General features: G+C 37.6%; 1 protein-coding gene and 2 pseudogenes across 1 annotated transcript; 2 read left to right on the top strand and 1 right to left on the bottom strand.

The window, feature by feature from the left end:
• Positions 1-574: 574 nt before the first annotated feature.
• On the top strand, positions 575-3,562 carry LOC136990548 (phospholipase D1 pseudogene; annotated as a pseudogene).
• A 3,840-nt stretch (positions 3,563-7,402) lies between these two features.
• On the bottom strand, positions 7,403-8,350 carry LOC136990547 (uncharacterized). Its single transcript, XM_067288949.1, has one exon. The coding sequence runs from the start codon at positions 8,348-8,350 to the stop codon at positions 7,403-7,405; it is 948 nt and encodes a 315-aa protein (XP_067145050.1).
• A 3,015-nt stretch (positions 8,351-11,365) lies between these two features.
• LOC136990546 (phospholipase D1 pseudogene) lies at positions 11,366-14,353 on the top strand (annotated as a pseudogene).
• The last annotated feature ends 881 nt before the right edge of the window (positions 14,354-15,234 follow it).

The raw sequence follows: 15,234 nt of genomic DNA, 5'->3' as shown, positions 1-15,234 counted from the left end.
GAAAAATAGATAGTAGCCGATTCTCAGACCTACTGAATATGCATATAAAATTTGGTAAAAATCGGTAAAGCCGTTTCGGAGGAGTACGGTAACTAACATTGTGACACGAGAATTTTATATATAAGATTATCAAATTATCATATATAAATTATTATTAAAAAATGGAGGTCACAAAAAAATTATGAAATATTTGGTGGGCGGCGAGTATAAAAAGGTTAAAAACCACTGCCCTAGACCATTACTGACGCGCAATTAACTGATTGCCCCTGGAAGTCGGCTTCTTACAGAAACACAGCTTCCCTGTCATCAAATGTCACGGCACGCCACTGATATTAATACTACGTAATTTGGACTAATTAATTAGCCATGTTATACCCAATAATAATCGGGCTGTATCATTTGATAAATATGTGATTTTTTCTTGAAAAGTTAGTAAGTTTCTTCAATTGACTTCTATCTCTAAGAAAAATTTAATATTAATTATGATTTATTCTTTGACATATTCTATTAATTTAAATGCTAAAATTCAAATGCCGTCAAAGTTCCAAATATCCGAATTCAAATATTCAACAGAATGTTTGGAATGAAATGGGAAAATAACTTAAATAATTTGAAAAATTCGAAGGAAAAAGAATTTGATTCTTTTCTTAGCTCTGATGAAGAATTAGAATCGAGTACAGTGCCATATTTTTCTTACATTCGAATTTATCAACAGCCATTTAACTTATCAGGCATTCACCTGGATTTACTTCTTCCGAATTATCCTCTCAAGATCAAATTTCTAACCGTGGAACGTGAAATTGAGACTCATCTCTTGCATAGAGACATTTTCTCAATACGAGTTCGTCACGGTAACTTCCAGTGGATCGTAAAAAGAAGTTTCAACGAAATCGAAAAGTTGTACAATTCTTTACAGAAATATAGTTTGGGTAATTGTGCATCAAATATGCCTAGTTTCCAAGCCAGGAAGAGTTCGATAATTCGATACGAAAACCCTGTAACCAGAAGGGCAAAGCTTCAACAATATATGAGAGCCATCTTGAATGATCCCAACTTAAGAAACCATAGGAATACCATGGAGTTTCTTCAAATTACGCCTTTATCTTTCATACGTGTGTTAGGACATCAAGGTAAAGAATGTTTATCCCGTGTTAATTGCATTGGTTATTCAGAAAACACCTTCTTACAACTAGAAAGATACATCGCGGGCCATTGCACAAGATGGAGGACGTTCTGGATAATAGCCAGAGAGAACTTTATTTCTTTGATAAATCCATTTAATGGTAAAATAGCGTACGTTATGCTAATCGATACAAGGTTCAAAGTGCATTACGGATTCTTTAGAACGGGATTTCATTCTCATATTGTCATTAAGAATTTGTCCATGAGGTTAGCGATAGATTTAGAAAACAGGAGGACGTGTAAAGAATGGATTGGTTTCCTTCAAGAGATTAAGGATGGATCTGCAAAAGATTTCATAAAAAAAAACAAGTTCAAGTCATTTGCACCAATCCGATATTGTACCCAAAGTTGTTGGTTTGTGGATGGTGCCAGTTACTTTGATTGTGTAGCCAATGCACTAGAATCTGCTACAGAAGACATATTCATAGCTGGTTGGTGGGTCTCTCCAGAATTCCATCTTAAACGTCCCTCTGATGAATCAGAATGGTGGAGACTTGATAATGTGTTGAAAAGGAAGGCTGAACAGGGGATTAAAATATTTGTTCTCTTGTATAAAGAAGTGGAAGGTACTTTAAGTATTGGTAGCGCCTACAGTGAAACAGTTTTGATGCAGTTGCACAGCAATATCAAGGTTCTTCGTCATCCAACTCTCAGCGATTTGAATATTTGGCTATGGGCTCATCACGAAAAGATCATCATCATTGATCAGTTGTATGCTTTTGCGGGAGGCTTGGATATTTGTTATGGTAGGTGGGATAATAGAGAACATAAATTAACAGATTTTGGAACTGATACAGTCTCACACAAGAAAGATGCGTCTTCTAAATATTTAAATAGCGACAGTCACAAGGCTCTGGCCAAAGCTGTAGCAGAATCCTTTCTTCCAGAAGAAATATCAAATTCTAAAATTCCAGAAATTTCAGATTGCAGGAAGAAATATCAAATAGCAAGCAAAGAATCATCAAAATGGGAAATTGGAGAAACGGATATTAAATCTCAGAGAGTTAAACGATTCGAATTACCATTTCATAAGAAACCAATTAATAAGAAATGTCCCTTACAAGACTTAAAATCAAAGAAGTTTTGGTTAGGAAAACACTACACTAATTTTGTCTATCAAGATTTGCACAGAGTACATAAACCATTTGAAGATCAGATAGACAGAAACATAATACCTCGAATGCCATGGCACGATGTATCTTGTCTTGTAACAGGAAGTGCTGCCAGAGATATCGCTAGACACTTCATACAACGTTGGAATAACATTAAATACGATAAATTAAGAAACAACGACGCATATCCGTGGCTTCTACCAAAAGCGTACGTAGATTTAACCACAATTAAGCCCTTTCCTCAATGCCCTAAACTATATTCAGTGAATTCTCAAGTCTGTCGTAGTGCAAGTTTATGGTCGGCGGGTATTAATACCTGCGAAGAATCCATTCAAAATGCTTACATATATTGCATAACGAATGCGAAGTATTATATTTACATAGAAAACCAATTTTTTATCACTCATCCACCCGGCGATAATTATATTTACAATGGAATCTGGGAAGCAATATACAACAGGATACTTCAAGCTCTGTCTGAGAATCAAACTTTTCGGATATACGTCATGATACCATTGATGCCAGCCTTTGAAGGAGACATAAGATCAGAGAAATCAATTATCTTACGCTCCGTAACCGATAATTTATATTCATCTATCTGCAAGGGTCCTACGTCTTTGCTTCAGAGGTTATGTGAATTGGTACCAGATCCAACGGAGTACATCAATTTCTTTTCGCTTCGGAATTACGGTTTCATGAATGGAAAATATGTTTCCGAAATGGTATATGTCCATAGCAAACTGCTAATTGCCGACGATAACACAGCAATCATTGGCTCGGCCAACATTAACGACAGAAGCCTACTTGGTAGAAGAGACAGTGAAATTGCCGTTGTCTTCAATGATTATGAAACAGTTTCTTCAACAATGAATGGTGCCGAGTACAAAGCTGGAAGATTTAACATTAGTTTAAGAAAAAGAATATTCTCCGAACACCTCGGATTACCAGAAAATGACCCGTTATTGAATGATCCTATATCACAATTTTTCTACAAACAGCTATGGTTAAAGACTGCTGTCACAAACACTGCTCTATACGAAAAAGTGTTTCATTGTGTTCCCACGAACGAAACTACTACTTACAAGGAGCTAATGGAATACACAAATCGACCAAGCCTTGCTGTTACCGATATAAAATTAGCAGAAATGTTATTGAAGAAGATAAAAGGATACCTTATTTTGTTCCCTTTATGGTTGGTTGGTAATAGTTTTTTGGCACAAAGGCAACACAGGCCAAGCTGCGCCACAACACATGGTATAAATAAATAAATAAATAAATAATAATAATAAATAGAATAAAATAGAACAAAATAAAACAACAGAAAAAAACCAAAAAAAAACATAGAACCGATAACAAAAATAAATAACAATTAAAGTGTATATAGTAACAAGGTATAAATATAAAATAAACAAACAACTAAATCTGTTTATAAATATTTGTAACTTTTAGAAAGTTTAGTAATTTATCAACATTTGGCCTCTGGCCCAAAATCTCGTTAAAACTTGCATTTCCAAAATGCTGCCTACGAATCCTTTCAGAGGCAGTGCAATTGCTCAGTATGTGCTTAACGCTTACAGTACAATTGCAATACTGACACACAGGCTGGTCATCACCCGTCAGAAGGTATTCATGAGTCAGTCGAGTGTGTCCAATTCTCAAACGAGTAAGAATGACCTCAGATCTCCTGTCATAAGGTTTCTTCTGTGTCCAATTTTCAATCACAAGTTTGATCTCGTGTAGTTTATTGTGGAATTGTGCGTTCCACACATTTTGCCATCTCTCCTCTAGTCGTTTTTTAACAACTAGCTTCAAGTCACCTCCTTCAATAAACATTGTATGCTGAGAAGGACTTGCTGACTTTGCAGCTGCATCAGCTGCTTCATTCCCTTTTATACCTACATGGCCTGGGACCCAACAAAATTTTACAAAAATATTACTCGCAATAAGATGGCAAAACAGTTTGCGAATTTTAATCACTATAGAGTGAGAACTAGGTTCATGTGAGATCAAAGCCTGAAGTGCACTAACTGAGTCAGTGTAAATAACACAGCGACGATGACCTTTACTAATTATATATTTTAAGGCTAGGTAAATAGCCTGCAACTCTGCAGTAAAAATGGAAGAATTCGATGCGATTTGTTCTGCCACGATCTCATCCTGGCAGACAAAGGCTGAGCCAACGTAATCAACCGATTTCGATCCATCAGTATAAATAGGAATTAAATTCCTGTCACAATGTTGAATTTCTGCAAAGTGCTGCCTATAGATGTAGTCCGGGGTAAATTCCTTAGGAAACTGCTTTAAGCTAAAGTCAACATTAATCACAGGAGTTGACCAAGGTGATATATTATCGACCTCGACCTGTGAAATGTTGCTTGTGTCCAGGTCAATCGTGCTGGTTACATTCTCCATTCTAATGTCAAATGTAGGGACACAACTTGGGCGAGCTGTAAATAATCTTTTCAGCTGAGTATCTGATACTCTACAATAAACTGAAGGTTTAGCCAGAAATTTCTGTTTAATGTAATAGAACAAAGACAACTGCTCTCTCCTGAGAGATAGTGGAGGCTCATAAGCATCCACGTACAAACTTTGAATAGGAGAAGTTCGAAATGCACCAGTGCACAAACGCAATGCTTGATGGTGGATTGGATCCAGCATCCGAAGAGTAGATTCTCGCGCAGAGCCATAAACAACACATCCATAATCCAGCTTAGAGCGAACGAGGGCTCTATATATCCTGAGCATCGAACATTTGTCTGCTCCCCAGGATGAGCAGCATAATACCTTTAAAAGGTTCAGAGATTTTAAACATCTACTCTTCAAATTGCGCAAGTGTGACAAGAACGTCAATTTTTGGTCAAACACGACACCCAAAAATTTTGCTTCATTGACCATTGGGATTTTAACCCCATTTAGGTGAATTTCAGGGTCCAGGTGCAAACCACGCCTTCGGCAAAAGTGAATGCACGAGGTCTTCTCTACGTTAAAACTGAAACCATTGGTCTTGGACCAATTGTCAATGCGATTAGGAGAGGTTTGCAGTTGTCTTTCAATAAAACTCATGTTAGTAGACTGACAGGAGATCTGAAAGTCATCCACATACAAGGAGTGTTTCACACTGGGAGGAAGACACTTAGCTATGCTATTAATTTTGATTAGGAACAGAGTCACACTCAGAATAGAACCTTGAGAAACACCCTCTTCTTGTGTGAAAGGCCTAGACAAAGTGTTGCCCATCCTGACTTGGAATCTTCGATTCTGCAAGAAGTTTTTTATAAAAATTGGCAGATTACCCCGCAGTCCAAATTCATGAAGATCACGGAGTATTCCATATCGCCAACAGCGATCATAAGCCTTCTCTATATCGAAAAACACAGACACTAAGTGCTGTCGTCTTACAAACGCTTCGCGTATAGATGTTTCAAGGTTTACTAGATTGTCTGTGGTACTTCTGTTCCTACGAAATCCACTCTGATGTGGTGAAAAGTAGTTCTTTTCCTCTAGGAGGAACATCAGGCGTCTGTTTACCATTCTCTCGAAAAGTTTGCAGAGACAACTAGTCAGAGAAATTGGTCTATAATTAGAGGGATTCTTGCAGTCTTTACCTGGCTTGGGAATGGGAATTATGATAGATAGCCTCCAAGAGTCAGGGAAAGTATGTTCTGTCCATATTCTGTTGAACAGATTTAGAAGGTTACTAAGGGAATTGTCTGACAGATTTTTAATCATGCTGTAATGGATTTTATCCGGACCTACAGCAGTATTCCCCGAGCGTGAAATTGCTGTACATAGTTCTATTCTGCTGAATGGCACATTATATTCCTCATTAGATGGGGAGTGGAAGTTTAGATATTGTTTTTCACTTTGGACTTTATAAGCCTGGAAATTTGTTGTGTACATAATATTGCTGGATGAAGACGAAAATGTTTCACCCAACAAATCAGCAATACCTTTTATGTCACTGATTATTGTGCCATTATTTTCCAGCATGGACAGAGAGTGAGAAGCATATTTCCCATTAATTTTATGGATTTTATCCCAGACTGCTTTTGAGCTGGTGGAAGATGTTATGCTAGAAACATACTTCCTCCAGGAATCCCTTTGGCTTTGCCTCCTTATTTTTCTGGCATTTGCCTTTGCTTTTTTAAAAGCTATCAAATTCTCAGCAGTGGGGTATCTTCTGAAAATCCCCCATGCTTTCTTTTGTTTTTTAAATGCTGCCTCACAATTCTGATCCCACCATGGTTTCGGATGTTTTGGATATCTGGTTGATGTTATCCCCATTGTTTTTTCGGCTGCCTCAATAATACTAGAAGTGACAAATTCAACTGCATCATTGATATCAGCAGCATTGACCATTTCCTCAGTGATGTTAGCCAAAGAGGAAAATGCAGGCCAATCTGCCGTTTCAAATTTCCAGCGTGGTGGACGGGCTGTTTCACAGCTTTCTCTGCCTCGATATTTTAAAAATATTGGGAAGTGGTCACTAGAGAGTGGATTAGATCCAACCTCCCATGTAAACGCTGAAAACAGATTCGGGGTTGCTAATGATAGGTCAATGGCAGTGAATGTTCTTGTTGGGGCATGGAAGTATGTCACTTCTCCAGTATTAAATAAATACAGTTGGTGATTGCCTATAAACCTCTCAATGGCCCTGCCTCGACGGTTTATGTCAAGACTGCCCCACATTGGATTGTGACCATTGAAATCACCGAGTAAAAGGAATGGAGTCGGCAGTTGTTCAACCAAGGCATCCAATTCATCTTCATCGACTCTGACATCTGGTGGCAAGTATATGGAACAAACTGTGACAGTTACTCCAATAGATATTCTGACTGCCACAGCTTGCAGCTCTGTTGTTATTTGTACCGGTAAGGACGGTATGCAGTTTGAAACCAGTATAGCCACACCTCCACTGGCGCGGTTGTGGCTATCATCATCCTTGCGGTAGAGTCCAAACCCTTTTAAAGATATCTTTTCTCCAGGTTTTAAATGTGTTTCCTGGAGTGCCACGCAGAGAGATGTGGTAGGTGATGTCAAGTGTTTAACGTCAGAGAAGTTGTTGCGGAAACCACGACAGTTCCACTGAATTATTTTATAATCCATTATGTGTTTGATACAGCATTCTTTGCAAAGGTGTCCCTCTTCAATTTAACTGATGATTTTCCTTTTAAAGGCGATGTTGTTTGGGTCACCTCCAGTTTATTCTCTTCGTCAGAGATATCAGAGAACTCACTCATCGACTGAGCCTCCGATTTTTTGGATTTGGAGAGTGCTGCTTTCACTCTCTGTTTGTTTAGTGGGTTCTTACTCGCTTTTTTGGAACCCACATTCCTAGTTGTTATCCCAGTTTTTGGTAGAGGTGTTTTTGCTTTTGTACTTTCCGGTTCTGGTGTTTTCATAGATGAGAGTATTAAACATTTCGCATGGCGTGTAAAAGATTCACTTGGGGATACAGAAATCTCTGTTTGAACCCCACATGTGTTAGTAGATTTCACCACGGCAGCAAATGTCTTTTGTTGCATAGGTGCACTTGGAGTGACCATACGACGAGCCTCTGGATATGAGATGTTTTTCATAGTTTTTACCCGTTGGATCTCTTTTTCTCTTTGCCATGCGGTACACTTTCGTGAGTAGGAAGGATGGGCATCTTTGCAGTTCACACAGTGTGGCGTACTTTTACATTCGGTACTGTTGTGACCTTCAGTTCCACACTGTGCGCACAAGTTTTTGCCTCGACAAGAGGTCTGGGAATGTCCAAATCGCTGGCATTTAAAGCAACGCAGCGGATTTGGAATATACGGACGAACTGCGCAGCGCAGATATCCTGCTGTAACGAAAGATGGCAGTATCGGGTTGTTGAATGTTATAATTAAATGTTTAGTGGGTATCAACTTGCCGTCTCGACGGATCGAAATGCGTCGGACAGAAGTGACACCTTGGTCCGAGAGGCCGATCTGAATGTCTGATTCGTCTTCAGACATCAAGTCAAACTCAGATATCACACCACGTGATGAGTTCAAACTTCCGTGTGGTGTGACCGATATTCCCATGTCTCCAAGAGTTGTAATTGACAAAAGCTTTGTTGTTTGTTGAGGAGAGGCTGTTTCTACAAGTAAGTCCCCTGACCTCAATTTTTGAATTTTTTTCAAATGCCCAATGGTTGATTCAAACAGCTTTTGAATCAAAAAGGGGGAACACTTAGCAAAAGGTTTTTCTCCAGTTGCATGCACTATTAAGTAAGCAGGTTGGCTGGAGGTCTTCTTTTGTCTGTGCTTGTTTTTGGTTTTTGGTATCCATATTTAAGAATTTATATTCAGCTCCCAGTGACCCCACCCACCATGGGGCCCAACAGGGGGATGCCGTCACATGGGAGACTCCCATAGACCGTCGCACCAGGGTTTCCCAGGAGCTATACCCTCACAATGCAGTCGAGAAAAGCACACCTTGTCTGACATGTCTGCCCGGTCTGCATCGATCGGTTGACTCCAGGCCGAGGTCAAGAATGACTCAACGACCAGCCGATTGACTCAAACTGAGCCTGATTTGAGCCTCCCGTTTATCCGAAGCAGGGGCCAAAGCAGTGTGTTGGGGACCGTATGTTGCCCCTCAACTACCAGGATCCCCCTTTCCGGCATACGGATCACCACGCACGGCAAACACGTGGGTGGGCGTTCAGATCCCAGGGATAGTAAAGAAGAGTTACTAAACCATCTCTGGGAGGTCCCCTCACCACGGACAGGAACCCACATCGAGGGGGTGTTCCCTTTATACTTTTTAAGTAAAGAAAGTTTGAAACCTTCTGGGTTGAAAATACAAAGACTGTTGCCAAATTCCGTTTATACATAATTTCTTTGTATATTAATTTTACGCGACTGCTTATGTGTTTACTCTATTGAAACCAGTAAAAGTAGTATGTATGCTTGGAATTTTAAAAATAATTAGGAAAAATAGTAGGCTTTGAAAATTTAAATATTTTTGCAAAAGTTATGCAAAATCCTTACCACAAGTGGGCGTTTTAATTTTAGTTTAGTTTTAGCATCGACATTCGATCGATTTATCGACATGTTTCTTATTTTATTTTCTGTTAAAATTAATGAGTTTTCATGTTTAATTGTGAAGTTTGAATGTTATTTAAATAGATAATGAAATAATAAAATTATGATTTACATTTATTATATCAAAAATAAAACAATAATAAAAAAAAATCAATTTATTATAGGTAAACTAGCTGACCCGGCCACGCGTTGTTGTGGCTCAAAATGTATCTATTATAAATGTATCACACTTCCCCCGTGGGGAGAATTTCAAAAAATCCCTTCTTAGTGTACATTCTCTTGACGTACCCTATTAAAACGCAATCAAAAACGCATCTAAAATAGTATAATAAAAGCCGAGTTCTTCACAGTAAGTCTTAATCCCGTCATTTTTCCCGCTGGGGAATATCGAAAAATCTCTTTTTAGTGTATATTCTGTTGACGTAACCTATTAAAACGCAATTAAAAACGCAAAAAACCGCATGTAAAATAGTATAATAGAAGCCGAGTTCTTCACGGTAAGCCTTAATCCCGTCCATCTCCCCCCACTGGGGGGGATTTCGACATGTATATTATATAAAAACACGTGCGTATTCGAATGCAACGTTGTGTCAAAATTTCAAAGGAATCGGTAGGAACAAACGAACGTTATATTTTATTTATATAGATAGATAGAAAATGATCTGCTTCAGTCCATTCTCACAGAAAAGCAGAATGCCTCACAGAAAAGCAAACTTAGGTCGTCGGAAGTTAGCGCCATCTGTTGGACATAAAAGCCTTAATCCATATATAAATATATTTTTGAAAGGGGGAAATGGTGTAGGGGTATGAAAAATAGATAGTAGCCGATTCTCAGACCTACTGAATATGCATATAAAATTTGGTAAAAATCGGTAAAGCCGTTTCGGAGGAGTACGGTAACTAACATTGTGACACGAGAATTTTATATATAAGACTAGCTGACCCGGCCACGCGTTGCTGTGGCTCAAAATGTATCTATTATGAGTGTATAACACTTCTCCCGTGGAGGGAATTTCAAAAAATCCCTTCTTAGTGTACATTCTCTTGACGTACCCTATTAAAACGCAATTAAAAACGCAAAAAACCGCATGTAAAATAGTATAATAGAAGCCGAGTTCTTCACGGTAAGCCTTAATCCCGTCCATCTCCCCCCACTGGGGGGGATTTCGACATGTATATTATATAAAAACACGTGCGTATTCGAATGCAACGTTGTGTCAAAATTTCAAAGGAATCGGTAGGAACAAACGAACGTTTATATTTTATTTATATAGATAGATAGAAAATGATCTGCTTCAGTCCATTCTCACAGAAAAGCAGAATGCCTCACAGAAAAGCAAACTTAGGTCGTCGGAAGTTAGCGCCATCTGTTGGACATAAAAGCCTTAATCCATATATAAATATATTTTTGAAAGGGGGAAATGGTGTAGGGGTATGAAAAATAGATAGTAGCCGATTCTCAGACCTACTGAATATGCATATAAAATTTGGTAAAAATCGGTAAAGCCGTTTCGGAGGAGTACGGTAACTAACATTGTGACACGAGAATTTTATATATAAGATTATCAAATTATCATATATAAATTATTATTAAAAAATGGAGGTCACAAAAAAATTATGAAATATTTGGTGGGCGGCGAGTATAAAAAGGTTAAAAACCACTGCCCTAGACCATTACTGACGCGCAATTAACTGATTGCCCCTGGAAGTCGGCTTCTTACAGAAACACAGCTTCCCTGTCATCAAATGTCACGGCACGCCACTGATATTAATACTACGTAATTTGGACTAATTAATTAGCCATGTTATACCCAATAATAATCGGGCTGTATCATTTGATAAATATGTGATTTTTTCTTGAAAAGTTAGTAAGTTTCTTCAATTGACTTCTATCTCTAAGAAAAATTTAATATTAATTATGATTTATTCTTTGACATATTCTATTAATTTAAATGCTAAAATTCAAATGCCGTCAAAGTTCCAAATATCCGAATTCAAATATTCAACAGAATGTTTGGAATGAAATGGGAAAATAACTTAAATAATTTGAAAAATTCGAAGGAAAAAGAATTTGATTCTTTTCTTAGCTCTGATGAAGAATTAGAATCGAGTACAGTGCCATATTTTTCTTACATTCGAATTTATCAACAGCCATTTAACTTATCAGGCATTCACCTGGATTTACTTCTTCCGAATTATCCTCTCAAGATCAAATTTCTAACCGTGGAACGTGAAATTGAGACTCATCTCTTGCATAGAGACATTTTCTCAATACGAGTTCGTCACGGTAACTTCCAGTGGATCGTAAAAAGAAGTTTCAACGAAATCGAAAAGTTGTACAATTCTTTACAGAAATATAGTTTGGGTAATTGTGCATCAAATATGCCTAGTTTCCAAGCCAGGAAGAGTTCGATAATTCGATACGAAAACCCTGTAACCAGAAGGGCAAAGCTTCAACAATATATGAGAGCCATCTTGAATGATCCCAACTTAAGAAACCATAGAAATACCATGGAGTTTCTTCAAATTACGCCTTTATCTTTCATACGTGTGTTAGGACATCAAGGTAAAGAATGTTTATCCCGTGTTAATTGCATTGGTTATTCAGAAAACACCTTCTTACAACTAGAAAGATACATCGCGGGCCATTGCACAAGATGGAGGACGTTCTGGATAATAGCCAGAGAGAACTTTATTTCTTTGATAAATCCATTTAATGGTAAAATAGCGTACGTTATGCTAATCGATACAAGGTTCAAAGTGCATTACGGATTCTTTAGAACGGGATTTCATTCTCATATTGTCATTAAGAATTTGTCCATGAGGTTAGCGATAGATTTAGAAAACAGGAGGACGTGTAAAGAATGGATTGGTTTCCTTCAAGAGATTAAGGATGGATCTGCAAAAGATTTCATAAAAAAAAACAAGTTCAAGTCATTTGCACCAATCCGATATTGTACCCAAAGTTGTTGGTTTGTGGATGGTGCCAGTTACTTTGATTGTGTAGCCAATGCACTAGAATCTGCTACAGAAGACATATTCATAGCTGGTTGGTGGGTCTCTCCAGAATTCCATCTTAAACGTCCCTCTGATGAATCAGAATGGTGGAGACTTGATAATGTGTTGAAAAGGAAGGCTGAACAGGGGATTAAAATATTTGTTCTCTTGTATAAAGAAGTGGAAGGTACTTTAAGTATTGGTAGCGCCTACAGTGAAACAGTTTTGATGCAGTTGCACAGCAATATCAAGGTTCTTCGTCATCCAACTCTCAGCGATTTGAATATTTGGCTATGGGCTCATCACGAAAAGATCATCATCATTGATCAGTTGTATGCTTTTGCGGGAGGCTTGGATATTTGTTATGGTAGGTGGGATAATAGAGAACATAAATTAACAGATTTTGGAACTGATACAGTCTCACACAAGAAAGATGCGTCTTCTAAATATTTAAATAGCGACAGTCACAAGGCTCTGGCCAAAGCTGTAGCAGAATCCTTTCTTCCAGAAGAAATATCAAATTCTAAAATTCCAGAAATTTCAGATTGCAGGAAGAAATATCAAATAGCAAGCAAAGAATCATCAAAATGGGAAATTGGAGAAACGGATATTAAATCTCAGAGAGTTAAACGATTCGAATTACCATTTCATAAGAAACCAATTAATAAGAAATGTCCCTTACAAGACTTAAAATCAAAGAAGTTTTGGTTAGGAAAACACTACACTAATTTTGTCTATCAAGATTTGCACAGAGTACATAAACCATTTGAAGATCAGATAGACAGAAACATAATACCTCGAATGCCATGGCACGATGTATCTTGTCTTGTAACAGGAAGTGCTGCCAGAGATATCGCTAGACACTTCATACAACGTTGGAATAACATTAAATACGATAAATTAAGAAACAACGACGCATATCCGTGGCTTCTACCAAAAGCGTACGTAGATTTAACCACAATTAAGCCCTTTCCTCAATGCCCTAAACTATATTCAGTGAATTCTCAAGTCTGTCGTAGTGCAAGTTTATGGTCGGCGGGTATTAATACCTGCGAAGAATCCATTCAAAATGCTTACATATATTGCATAACGAATGCGAAGTATTATATTTACATAGAAAACCAATTTTTTATCACTCATCCACCCGGCGATAATTATATTTACAATGGAATCTGGGAAGCAATATACAACAGGATACTTCAAGCTCTGTCTGAGAATCAAACTTTTCGGATATACGTCATGATACCATTGATGCCAGCCTTTGAAGGAGACATAAGATCAGAGAAATCAATTATCTTACGCTCCGTAACCGATAATTTATATTCATCTATCTGCAAGGGTCCTACGTCTTTGCTTCAGAGGTTATGTGAATTGGTACCAGATCCAACGGAGTACATCAATTTCTTTTCGCTTCGGAATTACGGTTTCATGAATGGAAAATATGTTTCCGAAATGGTATATGTCCATAGCAAACTGCTAATTGCCGACGATAACACAGCAATCATTGGCTCGGCCAACATTAACGACAGAAGCCTACTTGGTAGAAGAGACAGTGAAATTGCCGTTGTCTTCAATGATTATGAAACAGTTTCTTCAACAATGAATGGTGCCGAGTACAAAGCTGGAAGATTTAACATTAGTTTAAGAAAAAGAATATTCTCCGAACACCTCGGATTACCAGAAAATGACCCGTTATTGAATGATCCTATATCACAATTTTTCTACAAACAGCTATGGTTAAAGACTGCTGTCACAAACACTGCTCTATACGAAAAAGTGTTTCATTGTGTTCCCACGAACGAAACTACTACTTACAAGGAGCTAATGGAATACACAAATCGACCAAGCCTTGCTGTTACCGATATAAAATTAGCAGAAATGTTATTGAAGAAGATAAAAGGATACCTTATTTTGTTCCCTTTATACTTTTTAAGTAAAGAAAGTTTGAAACCTTCTGGGTTGAAAATACAAAGACTGTTGCCAAATTCCGTTTATACATAATTTCTTTGTATATTAATTTTACGCGACTGCTTATGTGTTTACTCTATTGAAACCAGTAAAAGTAGTATGTAATTGCATAAAATTAAATATAAATAAATTCAAAAATTACCGATTTCGATATTTAAGGCTTGTTTAATTAATCGGAGCAGGTGTCTACCACACGGAATTCGAACTAGGACCCTTCTGGTGCAAACAGGACACGCTTCTATACTGTCATTAAAAAGTAATCAGAAGCGTAAAAGTTGAATACAGGTTGAAAACCGGTGATATTACGATTTAGTATGTCCCATCTGTAAGGGGATGCAGAAAAAACGTGTACAATTCTAGTACAGTGTTAAAAATTAACTGTTACTTTGGCAGCATCATTTACAACCAAATTTAATGAATGAGACGTACAGTACATACAATGGTACAAAAAAAAAAGCTCTAGAATTTATTTTCCTTAAATTTACGATTTATATATCCGTTGTCATAAAAATTTGTCTTTCCACTGTGTTCCCAAGACTACAGATATTCAGGTACAAAGTAACTGGTTTCGACTTATTTCTACTTAAGAAGTGACTAAATAATTAAGAGATTAGGGAATGGGGACATAAATAAAATCCTGTTGAAAGAGCCAGAATTTTACTTCAACAAAAGCTTAACAGAACCAATCACTCGCTCAGTACAGTGGGAAACTGATTTCCGTGTACACCTGGTATTAAAACGAATTAGTTAGAAAACGAATGACTATTAAGTTTAACATAGTTAGATTTTTACAGCTACGGTGAGAAACGTTTAAAATTTACAACAGCCCTGTGGCGTCCTTTGAGATATACTAGTGATGCGACAAAAGAGGCATTTGACATTGACCGGTATCGGCACCCTCGGGATTTGGCACG

Source organism: Centruroides vittatus, unplaced genomic scaffold (genome assembly GCF_030686945.1).
Source record: "Centruroides vittatus isolate TY-2023 unplaced genomic scaffold, ASM3068694v2 scaffold_944, whole genome shotgun sequence".
NCBI lineage: Eukaryota > Metazoa > Arthropoda > Arachnida > Scorpiones > Buthidae > Centruroides > Centruroides vittatus.
This window is presented reverse-complemented; position numbering and strand designations above follow the sequence as displayed.

Coding starts and splice junctions, on each gene's coding strand:
- LOC136990547 (XM_067288949.1), bottom strand. CDS start 8,350: ATGGGAATATCGGTCACACCACACGGAAGTTTGAACTCATCACGTGGT.